The sequence below is a fragment of the Pelecanus crispus genome, chromosome 6 (assembly GCF_030463565.1).
Source record: "Pelecanus crispus isolate bPelCri1 chromosome 6, bPelCri1.pri, whole genome shotgun sequence".
Classification (NCBI taxonomy): domain Eukaryota; kingdom Metazoa; phylum Chordata; class Aves; order Pelecaniformes; family Pelecanidae; genus Pelecanus; species Pelecanus crispus.
In genome coordinates, this window is record NC_134648.1 from 67,878,448 (window position 1) to 67,901,132 (window position 22,685).

The 22,685-nt window shown below is 42.9% G+C and overlaps 1 protein-coding gene across 1 annotated transcript in view; it reads right to left on the bottom strand.

The window, feature by feature from the left end:
- Positions 1-7,455: 7,455 nt before the first annotated feature.
- ESR2 (estrogen receptor 2) overlaps positions 7,456-22,685 on the bottom strand; it is a 32,778-nt gene continuing 17,548 nt past the window's right edge. The window contains exons 4-8 of the mRNA XM_009486263.2: positions 19,211-19,510; positions 13,985-14,123; positions 11,538-11,671; positions 9,705-9,879; positions 7,456-7,645 (exon numbers count right to left, since the gene is read on the bottom strand). Coding sequence (XP_009484538.1) covers positions 7,456-7,645; positions 9,705-9,879; positions 11,538-11,671; positions 13,985-14,123; positions 19,211-19,510 — 938 coding nt within the window. The remainder of the gene's footprint in view (positions 7,646-9,704; positions 9,880-11,537; positions 11,672-13,984; positions 14,124-19,210; positions 19,511-22,685) is intronic.

Sequence of the window (22,685 nt, forward strand, 5' to 3'; positions counted from 1 at the left end):
CAATTCTGCTGGCATGGGGAGCAGAGGACTGTTTGTTTATTACAACTTGCCCCCCCCCCAGTTAAATTTGCCGGTCCCTGAAACACTAGGGCACAACTTCCATCGTCCGTAGTCACTTGGTGCTGGGAAACATCCTAAGCACGCGAGTACCTGGCGAAGGAAATCAGCCTACGGCTTGTGGAGCGACGGCGGGGGTGAGCGGGAGACCCTGACTCATGGACACCGAGGTCACACATTCCCTGTGCTCACAGAACCGGGCTGAGCTCAGCTACAGGGAAGAAACGACCAATAGGCTGTATAGTTAGCTGTTGTGATAGCTGGTTATTCAGCTGCAACACTCTACAACTGAGTGAAACGCACCGCGCTAGACAAATGGTGTGAGCTCACAGAACTATAGGGCAGCTGAGCGCAAGGTAGGGCTGGGGTTCACATGGGTATAAGAGACATGAAGTTCTCCAGAAGGCACCAACTTCAGTCCTAAACCCGTTGCCATTACAAACTTGCAGTGAGGGTGAAACGTTGAAACTAAACCCACATATAAAATAAGACTCGGAACAGAAAATTCTGGGGCAAATGGACGTAGGAAATGCGCAGTAATGACTGTTAATAGCTATGCCAGCTCCTCAGTACCTGACGTTGTGAGGAGTGAAGAAGGTTTTGTCTGTTCAGGCAGTAGCAGCCGAAGTTGGCATTTTTATGGTGCAGCAATCTTGGGTTTTTCATGCACTTAAATTGAAATCACTGACACTCAACAACTCAAGGAGTGTAGGTGAGTCCTACGTATAAAGATGGAAAGAGTTAAAAAATACCCAGATCATAAATAAAATGAAGTCTTAGCTAGGAAATGGTGTGCCACTTAACTCACCACACATCAGTTCAGTAGTAAAACACTGAAAAATGAATGTAAATAATACTTGCTTTCCGTATTTTCGCAATCCACTTGCTTTTCATGTTCCCGTTTACAATATGTGCTCTTCCATATTAGTTTGGGCACTGGGTCAGCACAGCAGATGACCACATCCTTAACTGCTTTGCTGAATCATTGTCTTGCAGGACATAAATTACATCAAACGATTTCTTCTGAGATGAATGATGATGATAGCAAAGGCATTTCCATGACATCCAGCTCTGAGCTTGCGGATCACAGGACCACACAGCATTGGAAGAAATGGTGCAGCCTACAGCTGGGCTGAGACTAAAAGCAGCTGCCACGGTGGTGACTGTCCTTGGTTGTGCTCACTTACAGCAGCCAGGAACAGGGTTATAAGCTACTCTGCCATCCAAGACACTGGACAGAATATATTGATACATATACTCTATATATATATCTCTATGATCAGTATTCAGCCCTATGAAACAGTTAATTCCTGTGAGAGGCCCTTAGACTTTAAGGCACCTCAGAGAAAGCCATGCAAATCCATACTTTGTTTTTAAGTTTGGCTCTCAAGGTAAGAGCAACCTGTCTCCCATGGGCACTTACCTTGGTGGGGAAGGGCAGGGATGGGCTCACTGTGCTATGATCGAAATAGCCCCATAATCACAACCGCATTTTTAATAATGTCGGTTAAAGCACATCCTAGGGAAGAGCAGCTATTTCATCAGTGCACGACTATTTTCTATTATTCGGACAAAGGAACAACCTTGGATGCACAAAAGCAGGCTCTCTGGGCCAGCTTTTAAAAATCATTTGGGTCCAGCTTCATGGGAAAAGCTCAGGCTTGCTTTCCATACAGTTAGGCTCCAAAGCCATCAGGGCACCCGGTGGCGGCAGCACCATTGTGGTTTTCAAGACCCCGGTCATGGCCACAGCCATTAGCCATACTTGGCACGCTCAGGCTTGAAACTTTTGTGCCAGTTTATGCATATATATTTTGAATCTTCTGCAAGCAATTCTAAATTACATTTGCAGGCTCTGATCCTAATAGGGGAACATCAACCACCCAGACATCTGCTGGAAAAACAGCACAGCTAACTGCAAGCAGTCCTAGTGCAGGTGATGGAGAGCCTGGCCAGAGGAGAAGCACTGTTGGACCTGTTGTTCACTAATGCAGAAGAAATTATCGGAGAGGTCAAGATTGGAGGTAGCCTGGGCTGCAGCGATCATGCCCTGGTGGAATTCCCAATCTTGAGGGGTACAAGATGGGTGAAAAGTAGAGCCAGGACCCTAAACCTCAGAAAGGCAAACTTTTGGCTGTTTAGGGCACTAGTGCCTGGGATCCCTTGGGAAACTGCCCTCAGACATTCTTTTTAGGGCGCAAGAGCTCTCAATCACAATGTGCAAGAAGTCGGGCAGGGGAAGCAGGAAGCCAGCTTGGCTAAGTCAAGAAAGTCAAGACCTCTTAGCTGAACTAAAACACGAACCCCAAAATGCATAGGCAGCAGAGGCAGGGATATACATCCTGGCAAGATTATAGGGATATAGCCCATGAGTGCAGGGAGGGGATCAGGAAAGCCAAGGCACAGCTGGAGCTGAACTTGGCTACGGAAGTGAAAAATAACAAGATTACTTTCTTCAGGTACATAGAACAACAGAAGATGAAAGAAACTATACCCCCCAATAAGCAAAATGGGAGACCTGGCTACAACCAACATGGTGAAGGCTGAGATACTCAACAACTTTTTTGCCTCGGTCTTCACTGGCAAGTGCTCAAGCCACGCTGCCCAATTAACAGAATCCAAAGGCAGGGACTGGGAGAATGAAGTATCACCCACTGTAGAAGAAGATCAAGTCCGAGACCATCTGAAGCACCTGAATGTGCACAATTCCATGGAATGTGATGAGATGCATCCAAGGGTCCTGAGGGAACTGGCGGATGAAGTTGCTAAGCCACTATCCATCATATTTGAAAAGTTGTGGCAGGCTGGTGAAGTTCCTGCTGACTGGGAGAGGGGAAACATAACCCCCATTTTTAAAAAGGGAAAAAAGGAAGACCTGGGGAACTACAGGCCAGTCAGTCTCAGCTCTGTGCCTGGCAACATCATGGAGCAGATCCTCCTGGAAACTATGCAAGGCACATGGGAAATAAGGAGGTGATTGGTGACAGCCAACATGGCTTCACTGAGGGCAAATCATGCCTGACAAATTTGGTGGCCTTCTACGATGGGGTTACAGCACTGGTGGATAAAGGAAGAGCAACTGACGTCATCTCCCTGGACTTGTGCAAAGCATTTGACACTGTCCTGCACTAAATTGGAGAGACATGGATTTGACGGGTGGACTACTCGGTGGATAAGGAATTGGCTGGATGGTTGCACTCAAGGAGTTGGAGTCAACGGCTTGATGTCCGGGTGGAGATGAGTGACGAGTAGCATTCCTCAGGGGTCTGTATTGGGACAGGCACTGTTTAACGTCTTTGTCGGGGACACGGACAGTGGGATTGCGTGCACCCTCAGCAAGTTTGCGGATGACACCAAGCTGAGTGGTGCAGTTGATACTCTAGCAGGAAGGGATGCCATCCAGAGGGACCTTGAGAGGCTTGAGAGGTGGGCCTGTGCGAACCTCATGAAGTTCATCAAGGCCAAGTGCAAGGTTCTGCACCTGGCTTGGGGCAACCCCAAACATGGACACAGGCTGGGTGATGAGTGGATTGAGAGCAGCCCTGCAGAGAAGGACTTGGGGCTACTGGTGGATGAAAAACTGAGTATGAGCCGGCAATGTGTGCCTGCAGCCCAGAAAGCCAACCGTATCCTGTGCTGCATCAAAAGCAGCGTGGCCAGCAGGTCGAGGGAGGTGATTCTGCCGCTCTACCCTGCTCTGGTGAGACCTCAGCTGGAGCACTGCATCCAGCTCTGGAGCCCTCAGCACAAGAAAGACAGGAGCCTGCTTGAGTGGGTCCAGAGGAGGGCCATGACTTTGAGCAAGCTGGTCTAATGGAAGGTGTCCCTGCCCATGGCAGGGGAGGGGTTGGAACTAGATGATCTTTAAGGTCCCTTCCAGCCCAAACCATGCTATGATTCTATGATAAAGTCCAAACAAGACAAAAATTCTTACCTCAGAAGAATCTGATCACTGGCGACAGCTCAAATAGGACCAAGAGGCAACTTTCTTGGGGCTCGCTGCATTTTTAGGCTCTGTTAAACCACTCTAATGATGCAAATACAGCAAATGTCTTCCATACTCCACAGGCCATCAGGAAAAAGTTCCAGCACTTAAAAGGATGCTCTCCTTTCATCACAATGATCCCTGTATAGATCTGTCATTCAGCCAGTAAGGAATTAACATATTATTATTTAAATATGCATATTTATTGGGGGGGGGGGGAATCTTTAAGTGCTACCTGTCTTAGTTTGCTACACATTTCGTAGGAGCACCCAGCCTGTCAGGCACTGTCTCAAGGGAGAATGTTCCAACACACCTTTTCCCTATATTCTCCTCTCTGAGTTACAACGCGACAGCACTAAAAATGAGTAATTTGCAAGAAGACGGAGGTGTGGAAAAGGTCTCACATTCCTGGAGACAAAGCATTTCAACTACCTGAAATGCTCTAAGACTTACCACATTTCTTTAAAAAAAAATAAAGTTGTTTTACCGTTTGGTTCTAGTTTCAGACTTGAGGGGAACCTCAGCATATTTTTAACAGCACACATAAGGAAAAGTTTGGGCTTTTTTCTTCCTTTCTTTTTTTTTTTTTTTTTTTAAGTCCATAGCAGCTGGTACTCCTGCATGAAACAAGTTTGCTCACCTCTGCGAACATCCCAGAACTGCAGCATAATTTCTTCAAGTAGAAACAGCCACCTCTGGCCAGGTCCCGGCTCAGCAGCAGAAGCTGATGTACAGCAGAGCAGGGAGGGAAAGCCATAAACCAGCCCTGCTCTCCTCCCCTCCTCACAGCCCTCGCAGCTCCTCAGCACTCCATTCATTCATGCTGAAACTGGAAAAGTCCCCCCAATACCCAAACCGAAACGCAGCGTGGCAGCTCTGCTCAGGCCGGGCAGGGACATGGGCACGCTCCACGCCGGGAACGCAGCCTCTGAGAGTCTGGGGGATACAGACCCGTGATAAACCCAACATCTCTCTCAAGAGACGAAGACACCCTTGTTCAATCATTTTGGCTGACAGCTCCAAATGTTAATAAACTGTGCTGCTTTAGAGACGTGCACCTTCTCCTTATCCAAATATGAACACAGCTACATTAAGCCAGAGAGTCAACAGCTATTGGCTTTTGCCCATTTTAAAACATTAGTAGTAACTTTTAATAAAATGATGTTCAACAAGACAAAAAAATACCTGTTCAAATCACATCAGTTTCCTAGTTGCACTGTGCTAGTAACGGCATATACAAATCACAACACGTGGCACAAATCTGCAGTATTGCCCTTTTACAAAGTCAATCCAGAGCAAATTTCCATTTGGAAGTTAATTTTACGATTTATACCAACTCTTTCCCTTTTCCTTTTTAAGAGGGTTGTTTCAAGATCGCACATAAATTCAGCACTTCTAAAGCAAACCTAATGAACAGAACAAAAAAAAAAAAAAAATCACTTCAACATTTCTTTGAAAGACTGTATTAAACAAAAAGATTACACAGGATAAGGAAAATCAGAAAAAGAACAATACAACAGGCATTGAGGCCAGAAGGTGATCTAGCCCCAGAAACACTGAAACACGTCTGTTTTGTAGCAAAACTTCCCCCAAAATGAAAGTACCAATGAATTCCAGACTGTACTCACATTTTTCCCTTTTTTGTAGTAAATATTACACTTATTTAGAAGGGCACTGCTATATTACAGGTTCTTAAAAACAATAAAAAGGTAGCTAGTAAAAATTTAGACCATCAGCAGCATCTGGTATAGTACAAGATCAAAACAAGACAATAGATTTGTGTAACTCACTGAAAACTCTTTATGCTCCTCCTATAAAAAAATAGTCCTTGGCTTTGAAAAAACACCAAGATCAAAGGTTTGACTAATATTCAAAGTATGCAAATGGCACACTAATCAAAGTCCCTAATCCAAAAGACTTATTGGCTCAAAATAGACTTTTGGTGTGATCCCAATTTAATTTCACCATACCTGAAATGCCCAGAACATGCGTGTATTATATTTAAACATATCCATTTAGAGTGATTGCAATTCTAGCTCACATCAAAATGCGACACTGGCAGTTGCCAGAACAAATGATGCCGTCCTGCTCTTCGCCAAGGCCATCGGCCAGGCTAGTTCCTCCGGTTTTTTTGCTCAGTGCAGCTTAAACACATGCAGAAATCAGCACAACAGGGGGGTTTTAAACTCACATCTTCAGTGAAATTCGAACAAGCCATCACGCTCTTTAAGGAATCCTATGCAAGATATGAAACCCACAGCATAAGGTGCCATGTGCTTCGAAAACAAGCAAGCAGCAAACCTGAGGGCAGCAGGCAAAAGCAGGTCCCAGCTTAGGTTCGGGTCCACTGCCTCCCCCCTGCAAGACGGCTGCGAGAGGTTTCGGGTGGGCAGGACGTAATCCCTCACGCAAGTCAAAAGGGGAGGGAAGATGCTTTGTTTCTAGCTGATTTCACAAGCCCCGATTAGCAGATCATATACAAATGCAAACAGTTAATATTCACAGAGCAACCTCTTGTACCTAAATATTATAATAGATTTAACATCATTAATAAATATATAAACGAACATGGTAATCTCACAGACAGACAGAACACTTTTCAAAGGTCAGCACTGACTGAAATATCTAGGCAGTTTGGTCATTGTTTAAAGCACTGAAGAATTATACACAGAATTGTACACAGATAATAATGTGAAGAACAGGCTCACGAAATACAAACTTAAGCTCGGTTTAACATTTCTGAAGAGGCTCTGAAGCTCTAGCCCTAGAAGAGGCTCTGGCCCTAGGAGCTATTCTGAACGGCCTTCAAATGAAGGCCCTTGCAGCCATTGCATATTTAAGAATAGAAGAAACTCCTTTACACTGTACATGTCTCGGCACTTTAGCTAGATCAGCTGCAAAGCAGGTATTCCCCAGGGACCAGCACACAGACGTAAGCGAATCTGTCCCAAATGATGCTGCTCTACACTTCATACAATCTCACGCTGAAAGAGGAGATCATCTAGTCAGCGCTTAAAAGCCTTGGTCTGGGAGACGGAGACCTCAGTGCTCACTCCTAGCCTGACACAGACGACTTCTGTCATTTTAAACCAGGCCCTTTAACTCTCCGTCTCAGTTCACCTGCCTCTGAAAAGGAGAGGCAGTAATTCCCTGTCTCGCAGTACTGTTCTGAGGCTTAATTTCATAAGGTGTTTTTGAAGAGTCTCAGAAAAGGCACTATGAAAGTGCAGCTATTGGAATGTCAGAAACACGGACAGAGGGGTGCGTCCCACCAGCCTTTCCCGAGATACCAAATGTGTAAATCTAGAAGAGATGAGGACTCGCACTTGGCCACACTTCAGCAGTCCCATCACAGCAGCTTTGTCTTCTCCCATAGCTTTGAACAAGCTTCACGTTTCCAGGTCTCAACAGAATTACTGGGCTGCCCCATTTCGCAGACTGTCTCCAGTCTCCATTTGTTCTAATGGGCCAAATTCGGGATGTGTCACCGGGGACTTCCTTTGGCCTCGAAGAGTGTGCGCATTCAACATCTCCAGCAGCAAGTCATACACTGGGACCACATTCTTGCACTTCATGCTCAGGAGATGCTCCATTCCCTTGTTACTGTGAAGGAGAACAGAAAATAAGTCAGCGAGCTGGGTCTGACAATGCAGAGAAGGAAAACACGCTCACAGCTCCAAGAGAGCCCTTTTTTTATCAGGAGTTAAGAGGCTTCAGCTGCTGTAGTCCCTGAGATCACTTACCACTATCAACAGTAACAACATCCCAATACTTTAAAGCTGAGTGTTATACTATTTAGAGAACCAAGATTTGTTTTACACCACACAAACTGCCTTCAGAAAATAATGCAGATGTACCAACCCCGTTGAAGTCAAAGAGGCAAAACCTCTTTGATACTGCAAATGTGGGAGGCCCACACGCTGCAGCTTTATACAAAAGGGGAATTTGCAATGTGTAGCTCTAGTGACTACCTACCTCTCCTGTCTGTTTGGGTAGGAAGACCAAACTACCCTGCTAACTTCAAGCACTTTGTTTCCTCTCTGCATCTCCAGTGTCAGATCTTGCAGATGGCTACAGGCTTTAAAAGTAATTTTGTTGTTATACAGTGAGATACAACGACACCTTGTTAGCTTGAACACTCTGTGGCCTTATCGTGATTTGGACTAACAGAAGATGGCTACAGCCGTTGCAGTTGCACACACATACACTTCAGATGCACTCAAGGCTTTGCGGTTGAAATCTAAGTGCACTTGCTCAACACCAAATTTATCACAGTGGAAACAGCAGCAGAGCCAGCACAGCTGACCTGGTGGACTGGATTGGGAGGGGGGCAATGCTTCCAGAAAAATGAGGTTCTGCTACAATTCAAGGAGTTATAAATATGTTAATGGCAAAGAAGAAATTGCAGCCTCCCTCCCACACCCAGCTCTTGAGAGTCCTGCATCGTTTGGTAATCAACGCTGAGAGCATCAACTATTTCCAGAACGAGTATAATTGACTGACCAGTGCTAAGCAACGTAAAGGAGACAGGTCACAACAAGTAGCCTCCAGACTTCAGCACAGCATAAAAACTCTTGTTTTAATGAGAAAATAGAAAAATTTTGCAAAGATTCACAATGTTTATTCATGCCGCGCCAGAACAAGAGCTCCTGCAATGCTGTGACGCGGTGTCACACGACAGCGGGCAACCCAGGTGATGGCAGCGCCTCAGAGCCACGAGTCAGGTTCAGCTCGGGCTGGTGCTGTAGCTTCTGTAGCGCCAGCTCTCAAAATCACCCCCAGTTCACAAACTGGCTGTTAAAAGCTGCCTTTGGGCACGGTCAGGTCCCTGCTGCCGCCACCCGCTCCCCCAGGAAGCCTGTTGCAAAGGTGGCTGTCCCTTTTCCAGTGTCCCTACACAAAGTCAGATGTGCCCATCTCTCCTTTGCATCCTCCAGCCTGGACCCAGGACCCTCTTCCCTGGACTCGCTGTCCAGAGCCAAGATATAAGACAGCTTTGTGAATAGCTGGTCTCTGGGTAATACTTTAAAATGACAAACAGCCTGAAAATTAAAGTATCTGTTTGTAGGGCCCTGCATTGGAGTCTGCTGTACTGCAAGCAATGAGGAGCAGCTCAAGGAGGTCCAGGAGCTGGCAGGGAGCAGAGGAGCTGCTTCCCATGGGGAAAGCAGGAGCGTAGCATCGTTGTAGCATGAGTCACTTGGCAAAAATGCTGTGGTTCTGAATAAAAGATGATAAATTTGGCCTGGAACAAACATGGCACCAAAAGTACACGTTGCTCCACCAAAGCCCACACTGCAGTTCAGTTTTGAAAGAGACTTTTATTTTGGACGGAAGAGTTTTGACGGCTGGGTGGGGGTTTTTTTTTGAAAGGCTGAATTTGTGTTATTATTGTTAAATATTTCAGGCAGATACATAATGGACAATTTAATGTAATACCATTAAGACACCATTTTAATCTCAACACAACGTTTTTAAGTGCCAACAAGCACTTGAGTATATTGCCTGTTTAGTTGTGCTAGGAAGGAAAGCCTTACAATGAACAGAGATGGAGAGCAGAACCAGGATTCCCTCAGGAGTGCTCTGGAGGTCAAGCCGTGCTTTGTTGCTGTAATACACAAACACTAACACCTTACGCGTTACGCATTGTGCAAAAATTTACCTTGCGTGTCTGACGTGAGAGAGGAGCATCAACAAGTTGGCCAGACGAGTTGTCTGCTGCTGCGAGGGGATTCCGCTCTTTGCAATAACCCACACCAAAGCATCTGTGACTACATTAAGCAGGTGATGCAGTTTCCTGTTGCTTTCAGGTTCTTCTGCTGACAAGGGAAACATGCCTAACCAGAGAAAAGAAATACTCCCTGCTCATGAGGAAGGGGAAAAAGCTACGACTGTGGCTTTTTTTCTGATGTAACATTTCAACAGGATTAGAGAAGATACATTTCCTGACACCCCTCTTCAAGACTGCGCGAATGATGCTCCACGTGCCACACCATGCTCCGACCTACATTCCTTTGCCAAAATTTGACGGCCACATCATTTGCAAACTGAGTAACTCTCCCACATCCTCCCAAGACAACACGTGGAACGTAGACCCTTCAGTCCAGAGAATGGACATGCTCTCCATTCTCCAGGGGTTTTTCCTTTGAATCAGTCTATACCTTGTAGTTTAGTAACTATTATGAATTATAGCATTATGCTTGCTGTAATACCTTCTTGCTGAAAAAAACCCCTTTTTTCTCTGAGTATATCTGAGGGAGGGAGGCAAACATGGTGAGAGACACTGCTCATAGATCCAGCCTGCCATGGTCTCCCCACAGCTCACTAAGGGTGCCATGAATATAGCACTTGCCTACAGTGAGAAACCTTAAAAGTCAGCAAAAGCAAAAAAAAGGGGATTGGGGGTATGGAGAAGGAAGAGAAGAAATCACCACTAGGGAGGTCTGGAAGCACACAATAACATTATTGATAGAGCAGAAGAGACCTCGGGGAAAAAAAAAAATCCTCCCAAAGATACTTATGGCAGGACAGAGCTGCAGAACACCTTGAAAATTAGGAGTAAAAGATTAACTTTGACAAGAAAGGAGAGCAGGGGGAGGTGAAAGGAGAGAATTTCTTTGAGAGGTGAGGCTTTGAAGAAAATATGGCTGATTAACATTTTTTTTGTTGGGTTTTTTTGGTTGGTTGGTTGTTGCTGTTGTGGGGGTTTTAAGAAAAAAAGAACAGCTTTTCTTGTCTGTTGAAATAAGCAAGCAGGCTAACAGCTGGCCTATTCCCCTTCGGAACTGGGCTGAGAATTACACAGCAGCCCCTTGCTGAAAACAGTAGATATAAATAGTTAGATGCTATTTTGTTGTTGGGGTTTTTTTTGACAACATTAATTACAACATGTTTTGGGGAATAAAATCATTTTACTGCAGACTACCCTAAACTAGCAAACATGCTCCTATTTGCCTTCTGTAAAAGGCTGCAAAGCAAAGCTCCTAACCTGAAATTCATCTTGCAGAACCGTTGAGTACTTTCAATCATTTCTACTAATTAATTATGATTAAATAGGAACATTGAAGCCCAATTAATCATCACTCAGTTGAGTAACTAGTTTTACTAGAATTAAGAAGTAAGGACAGGTTTGTAGAGATGTACAGCAACGTTATACATGACCAGGATCCACAGAGATACGAGCAACAGTTCTCCTTGGAAAGGACATACCCACAGCCTGGGCCATGAGCCCCACCTTGTGAGAAGCTTTCCGATTTTGGGTCTTCCATGCAGTTCTTACAACAGGACATAGACCCCAAATCCAGCAAATTATACAGTTTAGAAGTTTCTTGAGCAAAAATCCTTACAAACTGATGGTTAGATGTCCTTTCTTAATGTTCTATTTCAATGGCTTTATCTCATTTGATATTTCTGCCATCTTTAGAAGCTGATTTCCCAGCAACCCTCAAAATAAAAAGTACAATTTGGTGAGCGTCAGAGTCAACGGTGTACTCACTGGAATTGAGGAGGATCATTGCCTTGACACACAGATACTCCTTGTGCTGCAGTTTCAGCTCTCGGAACCTCGAGGTCATGGCCAGGAGCATATCAAAGATCTCCAAAATTCCCTCTACGCATTTCCCCTCATCCCTATGGAAACACATTTAAAATGTTACCGAAAAAGTAGAATTAAGGAACTCTGACTCAGCCAGATAAAAGTCAAAGCACAAAGGAGGCTGCAAAAGGCCTCTCCGTCTCATCTTTGGGAGAATTCAAAAGGTTCTATCATGAAATCTAAATTGAAAATTACACTGGTATAGAAGGTCAGCACCTCTAAGAAACTGATTTTTCTCTTTAAAGCGCATGCAGGATTGACTGCAGGTAAGTATGACCATATTTCTGTGAGAGGCTTTATCCTCACGGCCAGTGTGATTCCGGCCAATCAGTTTGAAACTCTGGAGTGCAGGGCACAGTACCACCGTCAATCATCTTCCAGATTTGTTTCACAAGGAGTTAATACCACAGCTGGTGACATCACTATTTGTACCTGACAGAGGCCTCAGGACTTGGTGAATAAGAAAGACCCCCTAAAATAAGTTTCTTGGAAAAATAAGACATTTTTAAAGAATAAAAATAAACTCTACCCCCATTCCCCAGCTCTTTTTTCTTTGAAGGTGCTTAAATGTAAATAGATTTGGGGGGTTTTGTGGCTTGGTTATTTTTATGTTTGCAAGTGTTTACTGAATGCAACTTTCTGCATTTTGGATATTAGAAACGGTCCCATTTTCTGATCTGAAAAAAACCCCAAATGACCTTAACCCATTCCAATGGGTTTAAAATTAAGCAGCAGCAAATTTGAAGTAACTGAAGTTACTGTTCCAGGTTTTTTGGTTAGTTTTTCTTTTACATGTACTGGACTAAAAAAGCAATTAAGCTCTCCAACACAGTATTCAAAGGGTTGCTTCTTATACTACCTGGAATGTGAGATTCTTTTTCTCTGTAGTGTTTTTAAGATGAGACAGAGTTAAGCACAGCAGTGCAGGAGAATGAAAGCACTTTACTCCTGTACTGCATCCCAAGAGGAAGGTGCTGAGCCTTCAGGCTGCGAGGCAGGCAGGGACAGGTAACACTAACGAGGTGCAGCAAGTGCTGCCTGCAGAAAGGCAGCTGCCGGAGCATTGCCCGGTTTCCCATGTTCCTCATGGCAAAGGAGAATTTTAAGCTTTGCAGAAGGACAGGCAGCTGCCAGTTTCAAAGCAAAGACAGAGGCATCAGCGAAGTACGTGGCTACAAAGATTATGCAGCAAATGTATCTGAAGTTCAGATGAGAGAAAAACAATCAAGTTACAGACCAGTTTCATATATGCATGTCTTAAAAAAATAAAATTACAGCATGCCCAGATGCTTGCTAGCTCCCATTCTGCTGTGTCTTCTGGAGATGAAGGAATGCATCAAATAAGCTCACTCTGTTCAGCACATATTAGCTCCCGAGGAGCTAAATGTATCATACATTTTCAGCAATTTCTTATCATTGCATTGAAGAACACAGTGTGTCCTTGCATTGAATTTTATATAAGCAAATAATAATTTATTTCATATCTTTTATAAATTAAATTTATTTCTCTTACTAACCCATTTTGTTTTCTGTATCTAAGAGGATGATTATTATTGAGCTCAAGCCACCGAACCGGTACAGATCTGAATTTCCCCAGGTTGAAAAGTCTAAGAGATGTTTTAAGCCTACCCAAGACACTAGAGTGTTTCCCTGACTTTTTAACCAATGTGAAGCCCAGGTCAAATCCTTCTAAGCTCCTGTAGAAAAACATCCTTACTAATCCATATTCTACCCTGCTGGTACATGATGTTATGAAGAAATCATTTTCAAACTTGCGAACACCCTGCTTTAGATTGAAAAAATATCCTCAGTATTAAACAGCAAGCTAGGTTTTTTAAAATCCCTTTTGGCTAGTGCTGCAGTGTACATTATTATAGCTATCTATGGAGTCTGCAGTAGTGGCAGGAAGAAAAACAGGTAGAAAGGCTACTTAAAATAATTAAAATATGCCTGACACTATGTCTACTTTTTTCTGAGGGATGCGGGGGAAAATTGACAATGTAATTTAGTGCATTGTGTTGATGTGTCTACAGTTTCAGCATCTAGAGACCTGGACCAAAAGGAACAAAACCAGCAAAAGATGTGAAAAATACAGAGAAACTTCACACTGCGATGTGCAAGTTCCTGAACCCCTGTAGCAAGTTCAACAGTACTGTTTATGCTTAGCATTCCTTAAGCCCCTATAGGATGTGGAACCTCAAGACATTATTGTTACAAATACAAGTAAATTATATTGTTAGATGAACTATTAATAGCATCTCCCATACTTAATCCTCTTCCTCTTACCATTCACCTCACCTCCAAACATGCTAATATGAAGTGCTCTCAAGAAATTTATTTCTCTTTACCTGTCTAATACAAGGTCTGGTGCAAAAATCAGTTTCCCAGGATGGTCGATGGATCTCCACATCAAACCAACCATTAAAACTTCCATCCAGCAGCTCTCCAAGAGTCTTACTTGGTCATAGAGGCTGAGATCAATGAAGCCTAAAATGATGAAAATAGCATAAAATAAATCAAGCTGTTTATTTCTCTGTTTTGATAAAGACGACTGAGTACATGAGAAAAAGAAAGAATTATGGGTTGTGAAGAAAGCCAAAAAAGGGAGCACTGACAGCAGAAGCAGCGTGCTGCCATCTCAAACAGGAACATAAGTATTTGTTATCATCATTGTCAAATCTTCCACACAACATTTGAAATAAAGCAGTGATGTTCAAGTGCACTTACTCCCCATACAGCTGGTGAAACTCAAGTGACTGCAGAGGACCTGCCTTATGCTCGGCCACCTCTCCAGATGATGGTCCCACAGCCTCCCGAGAGGCACCGGGGGTTCACTCGGGAAACCCGCTTTTGTCGGAGATTACTGCATTGCACTGCAGAGGACTCCTAAGAAAATAGTCTGTTCTCTCTCCAGCATGCATATGGTTGTCGCTTGCAGGGCTTTTTTTTAAAATCTCATAAGACAGGCACGTTTCTGCGTTTGTTGGGTAACTATGAAAGAATCCACATATTGGTGCCTCTGTGTTACCATCCCCTTTGTAAGTAAGTGACACGTGTTCACCCCAGCCCATCCTTTCCCTGCTACCCCCTTCCCCAAAATTGTGATCAACCAGAAAAAAATAAAAGACAAGGGTAGCTGGTGAAGGTACTAGTGTCCCCATTGCCTCCATTCACAGCATCCTAGAAGTCAGAAGAGAATTAATGTGATTGTCCATAAGCCTGTTCCAGCATTTAGTCTTCTTCAGAAGTTAAAGCAAGGCGTCAGAGAGCACAGCAACACAGCCAGAAGGCTGTGAGAGACAGTCGTTGCCCTCCCTTTCCCTTCCCCTGCAAAAAAGACTGGGGGAAAAAAGACACATAGAAGCCAAATGAAGAGAAATAAAATTAACACACATGCAAAAAAAAAAAAAACCAAACAAAACCACCAAACCACAGAAACAGAAGAAGTGTGAATTATCAAAATGCACGTGGGAAAGCAGACTGCTCAGTCAAGGAACAAAACACAGATACGATGACAACCAGTTCAGTGGTCAAAGCGCAGCTGTGTTCAAAACCAAGATCGGGCCACGGTTTTCAAAACAGAGCTGCGTTAGATCGGTCTCTTAGCAAAGGCGCTTCATTTTTAGATGAGCTCGTATCTACGACTGCATAGTGAAAAATTATTGCACAGCCTGGCCATGGGAGACAGGTTTCCCGTAGTTCTTGCCAGTTGTCTGAGGTCTTAAAATACACACAGTACATTTGCGCTGTCAAAGAGTCTGCTGTCAGTAATTTATACAAGTGCTCCATATATTTTAATCTTATTAAACTACTAGGCTGGAAGACAGTCGGTGACAGCCCCGGGTTGACATAAACTGGATAATGCGCGCTCTCTCTTACCACTGCTAGAAGTGCTGCCTTTCAAAATCGAGAGCCTTGCTCCTTATTTTATAAGAAGGGTAAACAGGAGCCTATGAGCGGTACCTTCCCTCCTGGATTTCGCTGTCACAGAATTTACTACAGAATCCACAGCCAGCAACAGATTATCTGCCAGACACACACTCACAATTTTAAAAGTGCTTTTAGAAAAATAATCATGGAAGTGTGAATAGTATAAACTGACAGTGCCAGTTTCCCGGGAAACAACAGCCCAAAGACGTTTCAGAAGTTTATTTAAATAAACATTTACGCAGGCATGTGCTGATTTCCCCAGCATAAACAACCAGTTACTGGGTTTAAAAATTATCTCAGCTGAGCGAGATGTCAAACCAAGTCCCAGAGTTCCATCTACAGATACTTAAAGGTCCGGATTTATCCTGGATGTCATCTGCTAAACTCACATTATCAGCACCAGCAGTATGATTTATGACCCCTGAGCACAGCTATGAGAGGGACTATACCTTTCCTTTTCCTAACAATCCCACACTTTGAAGATCGAGGACAGCACATAACCACCACGGCTTCCATTGCAGTGTCAGAAGTCCTATTTCATTTGCTGCAGAGTACATTAAACTACTTATTTTTCTACGGCTGTCGTACATGCCCTTTAAATCCTGTGCTCTAGACCTAATCATTTAATTATAAATTACTAAGACAAGAAAAAACTTGTGCTGGATGTGTAGTAACTAGCAAAAGACACGCTGTTCTGGCCAGCAACACTCTAGGTTGCATAATGAATCTAAATTTCAATATTATGACAACATCCTATCGATTAGCAATACCCGTTCAGCTATGAACCACGTTCAATTCTCTTAGACTAGGTCAACAAAGCAAAAGGCAATTTTAGAAGTTATGTTCCGCCCTCTGACAACTTGGAATTAAAATACTTGGAATTCAGAAGGAAAAACACCCAGGTGGCAGCTTCTATTTTACCGAGCAACAACAAAAATATAATCCATTAAGCTGAAAATACAGACAAAAATACAGACACAGAGTAAAACTCATAACAAAAGAAGGTCATTAAATATTAAATTAAAAAAAATACATAAACATTTATCTTTCCTGTTTAGGCAAAAAGTTACTGTTAACATCAGCATCTATAAGGAAAAATAAAAAGATTTTCTTTCACTTTCGGTGACTGTCAAAATAATATCCAATAATAATTTAGAGGTGAAAATGGGCTTCTTACCCAGCTACACAAAAGCAAATATTCAGCTTTACAGAAAGTAAAATTACTGTTCACTGGGCCATTAATCAAGAACTCTGTATTTTTTTTTCTAAGACCTTACCTCCAGGAAGCAAAGCAGGGATCTAGATGATTAACTTTAGGCAAGAAGTTTTGAAAACTGAAATTCTATGTCCTAAGCTTTAATCATCACAGTTGTTTTAATGGAAAAAAATAAATAAATCCAAATTCAAGTAAATGCTCTAACTACGATATAATATGGCAATATTACTTATAATTAGGTACATGTTAAACATCACATCTATTTTTGGCTTTGTTCTAAAATGGTGTTTACTTCTGTTCTGTGTAACAGGAGTCATCAGAAAAAACAAACATACACGATGAAGTGTCAACATTCCCAGGAACTGTTTTGAAGGGGTTTGACTGCTTCAATGGGTTTTCTTCATACAGTTCTGTTATTGCCAAGAAAAAGTTTTTATTGCTGACAGACGTTGAAAATCAACTAAAAGTGATCAATGTCAAAACTGGGGTCGGTTTGGAAACTGATCTTTTAAAAAATTCAAAAAGTTAATCTAAGCTGGCTGAGATTTTGGGTTTGTGATTGTGGGGTTTGTTTTTTTTTTTTTTTAAAAATGGTGACATAGTTGAAAAAAATAGAAATTAAGAACAATCAGAAAATGGAAAAGGTTGTTTGGGTTTTTTTCCCCATTCAAATATTGCTTAAAATGAGGTTGTTTTCTAAGAATTTCTCTGGTTTTCCTTCACAATTCACTTCCTACCACATTAACATAATTATATGGAGTCCTCTGAAATGGTACCTTTTAATCAAGTTTTTCTGATCAGACAAGAAATTATAGCAGTAGACACCACTTAACCCCTTATAGTTACTTACTTTACAGTTATTTTCAGAGTTTCTTAAATCAGGAAAAATAAGGATTAAGGATTTGGGCTCTCAGTTTAAAACATTGCACTTTAACGGCAAAACCACTCTCGTTTTGCAGCTGGCTAGCGTGGTTTAAGATGCTTGTGCTGTGCAAGCTTCTCCTCCCCAGGAGCTCAGGAGCAGATCTGGAATTTGCACACCCTAAACCCACCACACCTGAACCCTCCAACACAGCGGCTGAGCCGTGGAGATGGAGATGCAACTAGGAGATGCGGTCCAGCAGCTGGAGCTGGTAGCACCTCCAGCCACTCCAAGGAGATCTGAAATAGGATACGCTTCCCTTATCCTAAATTCTTAGTTTAAGGATTATTCAAAATATTCTCCAACAAGCTTGTTTCCTGTACTGTGTACGCACTCAGTTTATTTCTAGACGTAAGGATTACCGCCATGTCTTCCTAGGTGTGTATCCAAGCACCAGCATGCTCTGGTTGCCTGCAGCATAAAATCCAAGAGAGGAGCCATGGTGTGCTGGCTCCTCAGTCCTGACGGCCGCGGGGTTAGGACTACCAGACACACTGCAGAATACATTAGCCGTGCGAGGTAAGCACAGCCGTAGGGATCACTTCCAGCAGAGCACTGGATCTGAAGTTAAGGATTAAGCCCCATGCTGCTGTCTATCAATTATTCAACGCTTCTTTCGGCTCAATATTGTTACTTGGTCACCTTAGCTCTCACTAAAGGGCTCCAGTCTGCGGTTTAGTCTACGCCAACCAGCAAGTTTTTCTGCACAACTTTACCAACTATCTTCTCCGTGTGCTGGCTGCTTTTATTCTTTGTTCTGACTGTTTCAATCATGGGTGTTTCATGGAGAAGGAATTGCAAATGCTCACCACTTCTAGTTTGTAAGAAGTGAAATGATACGTTGCCACAATACTGTGGCCACATTTGAGACGTTCAAGGCAATAACGCATGTAGTCGTACTTCAGTGTATGTTCTTTGTGTTGGCAACAAGCAAAAGCATCCTTATTGATTTTTGCTTTAAAGGAGAGCGCACGATAATTCCGAGATCGATACTATGCGCCACTTTGCAATCTGATGCTCTTGTGCAGCAACTATGTCAACTGAAGCAATTGCAGACACTCAGTGCTTGGACACAGTTCAGTTTTCATCAGCTGTGTTTTTCATCAACCTTCTATCAGGATTCAAGGAAAGGATTTGGTCTTAAATTCTTATTTGTAGCAATCAAGTTAATACCCCTTTTTAATGAACCTTCTAAATCAGATCAATCAGGTATTTATAGTTGATGAGGTAGAAATTACATGCAACACCAACTATGCTTTTTAGCAAAATGAACAAGTATTTGACTAACAACAGAGAGTAAATTATGGGCTAGGTGACTGTCTAAATCAAAACACATCCAGGTGAATTACTGAGAGCAATAAATTGTCCATTACTTTATAGGATAAAAAGCTTAAGATTTTCATGCTGCACATTGACTGTGCTGTGCTATTTTCTCAGGGTAGAGAATGATACATTGATGGTAAAAGCATCAAATAAAATAACTGAAAGCAAGACTGAAATTCTTACCAGGAATTTTTTTGGCCCAACCAATCATGTGAACCAGCTCTTTGTCTGCCAGTTTTGTCAGGGACATCATCATGGAGGCCTCCGTGAATGGTTTGCTGGGACGACTCACCAACACGTTGGGAGGCTCCGCTTCAAGTAGGGTTAAAACAAACTGCTCCGGACTGACTGTGCTGAGCAGGATCTCTTTTACACGGGTTGCTGTCTCATTGTATTTCTTAGCTTTGCCAATGCAATGCACCTGATCTTCTGAATTACGATGGCGACGCAGGATCCGATATCCGCAACGTTCTCTTCTTGAGCCTGACATGAGAGGCACATGATTGTGTTGAAGTATTTTTCTCTCAGTGTTGCATTATGTAAATCCAAATGTTTGGGGAGAAGGGGAAAAAAAACTTTAATATTGGATGTTCTATTATTGAACATCAAGTTTCAGAATTTCTAGAGCATTCATCATTGACTCAACTTTGTTTCCACTGACTTCAGCTGAGGCTTTTGTTTATTCTACTGAACAAAAAACAACATTAAAAAAATGTTTATTTTTGAACTTTAATTAGCTCACTTTAAAAGTCCATGGGAGAATTCCTATTGACATCAAAAAGAGATAAATGGGGTCTTTAAATGCAAATAAAGATAGCTGTTTGTAAATCCTGTTTTTAAATTCTGTTTTACATGTAAACTGGGGGAAGAACAGACTTCTGAAAGTCTGGGCCATGATACAGGGTAAATACCTCAGCCAGAAGCACAGCTGGGCCTCACTGCTAGCTGGGTGTTGAGCTAGGGACTTACTGAGGTGCAACCCATTTTCTCCCTACATCCCATTAAGCCAGCAGGAGCATCCCCAAAGCGAATTCAGATATCTACAACTAGAAGGAGCAAGGCCCCTGTTCGGAGTTCTGCATGCAGACTCTATTTCTGCTGCAAAGAGCAGTCCTTCAAATTCCTGGAACTAATTTATTGTTCCTTCTGACAACAGACATTCTCCGATTCTCTGTCAGTGTTATTGGTGGGACCACTGTTATCTGTTCTTGCATAGCTGCCATGGAAAGAGTCTAAAAGCATCTCCAAAAACACGGTATGGGGATTTGCTAGAACATTCAGCCATGGCTTCTACTTCCCTCACCCCTTCAGCATATTCTGTAACAAGGACTATGTTTACGGCTTTACAAATAATTCTTGGCAGTAACTAACGTGCAAGACTGTACCATATTAAAAATCAGGATATTTAAAAATATTGTTACTAAAGAAATCCTTAGACCAGAATCCTCCAGTACTTAACATTCCTAATATCATAGCTAAATTGTCCTCTAAATCTTTTAGAAGTTAATTTTTTGGGCTGGTCATCAATACTTTTGCTGACATATGATACTCAAAGGTTGAATTTTCATAGATATGAAAATGCCTGTGCTAACATAAATCTATACCAGGCCAACATTTATTATTGCATACATAGAGACCATGGAGTCTTAAGGCATAATAAGTTGTCTCATTTGGTATCACTCCCACAACAAATTTGACAGAAGCATCCTTTCTACTACTGCTATTATCTTGACATTACTATATTTATGAAGTCTTTTTGGTGTGTTGCCTGAAGATTCTTGCCCTGGTCACAGACTCTGGTTCTTCTTCATTAGGGTATGTGATTACAGGCTTCATAAAGTGCGTGAAGACAAAGCCGCAAAGGAACGATGAAGATGGAAGAATCCCAAGAACCTAATCTGTGACAACAAGCACTGACTAGGCTACTCTCAGGGCTATCAAAGGAGAATGATCAGCCTGTGGTCTGGGCATGACATCCAGCAGATAAGTCAACAGGAAAGGCTTTTCAGTTCACCTGGAGGAACCAGGCATTCCAAGCCATCTACTAGAAAGACCAGAGGACCTGGGTGTCAGCTACCGGTAGGGCCATAGGTTTGGACGACCTGCCAGAGACCTATTTGTGTGTGTGTGTGTGTGTGTGTGTGCATGCACATTCACAGGAGAGTTTGTGCACAAGGCGTCTGGAAGAACAGAGGATCCAGGGGCCAACTACTGGGTAACATTGACTTCCTAAAGCCAGTTACTGGAGGGATCCATAGCACGTGTATTTCTATGACCATTTGTGTGGGAGAACACCTGAGTACCAGCAACTGGGGTGAGGCTGCAGACCCAGAGGCCATCAGATGGGGAGATATAGGGATCCACAGACCAACTATCTGACAGACTGAGTGTCTAAACCCAGCTACTGGAATGATCCATGTTGTATAAATGCATGTATCTTCCACTGCTTGTGTTGGCATGAGTGCTGCATTTTCTGCCTGTGCTGATCTGTGTGGCTGACTGTGGATACGGGTGTTGTGTGTGTATGTGCCTAATAACAATACACGCTCAGACTTGCTACTGGACCTGGGGACATGGCAATACGCCAGTTTCCCTTCTGTCAAGCTACTGGATTCAGCAATTCCTACCTTTCTTCATCCATATCCATCAGAATTATATAGACCACAAGTTGTCTAAATTCCAACCAGGCAATGCAATTCTGGCCCTGGGTTTCAGTTAGTAAAGAGGTCTAAACATAAGCCAAATTAAAAATAAAGGGAGTAGGGGCACAAAAAAACCTTATTTCAGATGCTGTTGACAAGGCTTTATCTTGCTAAATAAGATCTTGGGTGAATGCAGACTCTTAGTGTTGGAGGTTCCTCAGATGAGGTGGCTTTTCAGGTCATAGTCCTGTCTTGTCTTCAGCAGCTATCAAGCAACATTTGAGTCAACCCATGAGAAGGGTGAGATGAAAAGGCCAATCAGGTACAACCTGAAGGCACTGAAAAGACCAGATAAGGACTAACAAAGTCTGCCAGGACTTTAAGGATGTGGAACTTTCAACCGCACATTGCTATCGTCCTCACTTGCAGCCTGTTCAGTAAAAGAGAACAGGATGACCATTAGAGAAGTTCTTAATATTGGAGAACACCCTCTATCTGGAAACCCAAGAGACTGGAGAACATAAATAGGCAAAGCTGGTTCAATGAACAGCTCTCAGGCATGGAGGAATCCAAGTGGAACAAGGCATTTGGAACTGGAAGCATTATCAACTGGAAGTCCAGCTTAAAGCTGGCATCATTTTGGGCAAGGATGGTTTTGCATCCTTAAAAGGAATATGGGTAGGATGAAATGGGTTGAGTACTGACAGGAGATTTGCACAAATAATGGATTGAAGGAAAACAATCAATGATTTGCAGAACCAAATGCTTAGCTGAATGACACCTAGCTAGAAGCTGCCAGAGCAGCTGAACAGCAGTTAGGGAAAGATGACATACCAGCAGAGACAATCAGAGCTGGAGACTTTATCTTATGGCAGATTCATGAAATCAGACTTGATGATACCCCAAAAAAGGTTACCTGCAGAACTACACAAGTCAGAGAGCAATTTCTTCAACCACCTGTCTGGGCAAATCCTTTTCTTCCTGAGAGAGTCAAAGGACAGAGAGGCATAGACTAA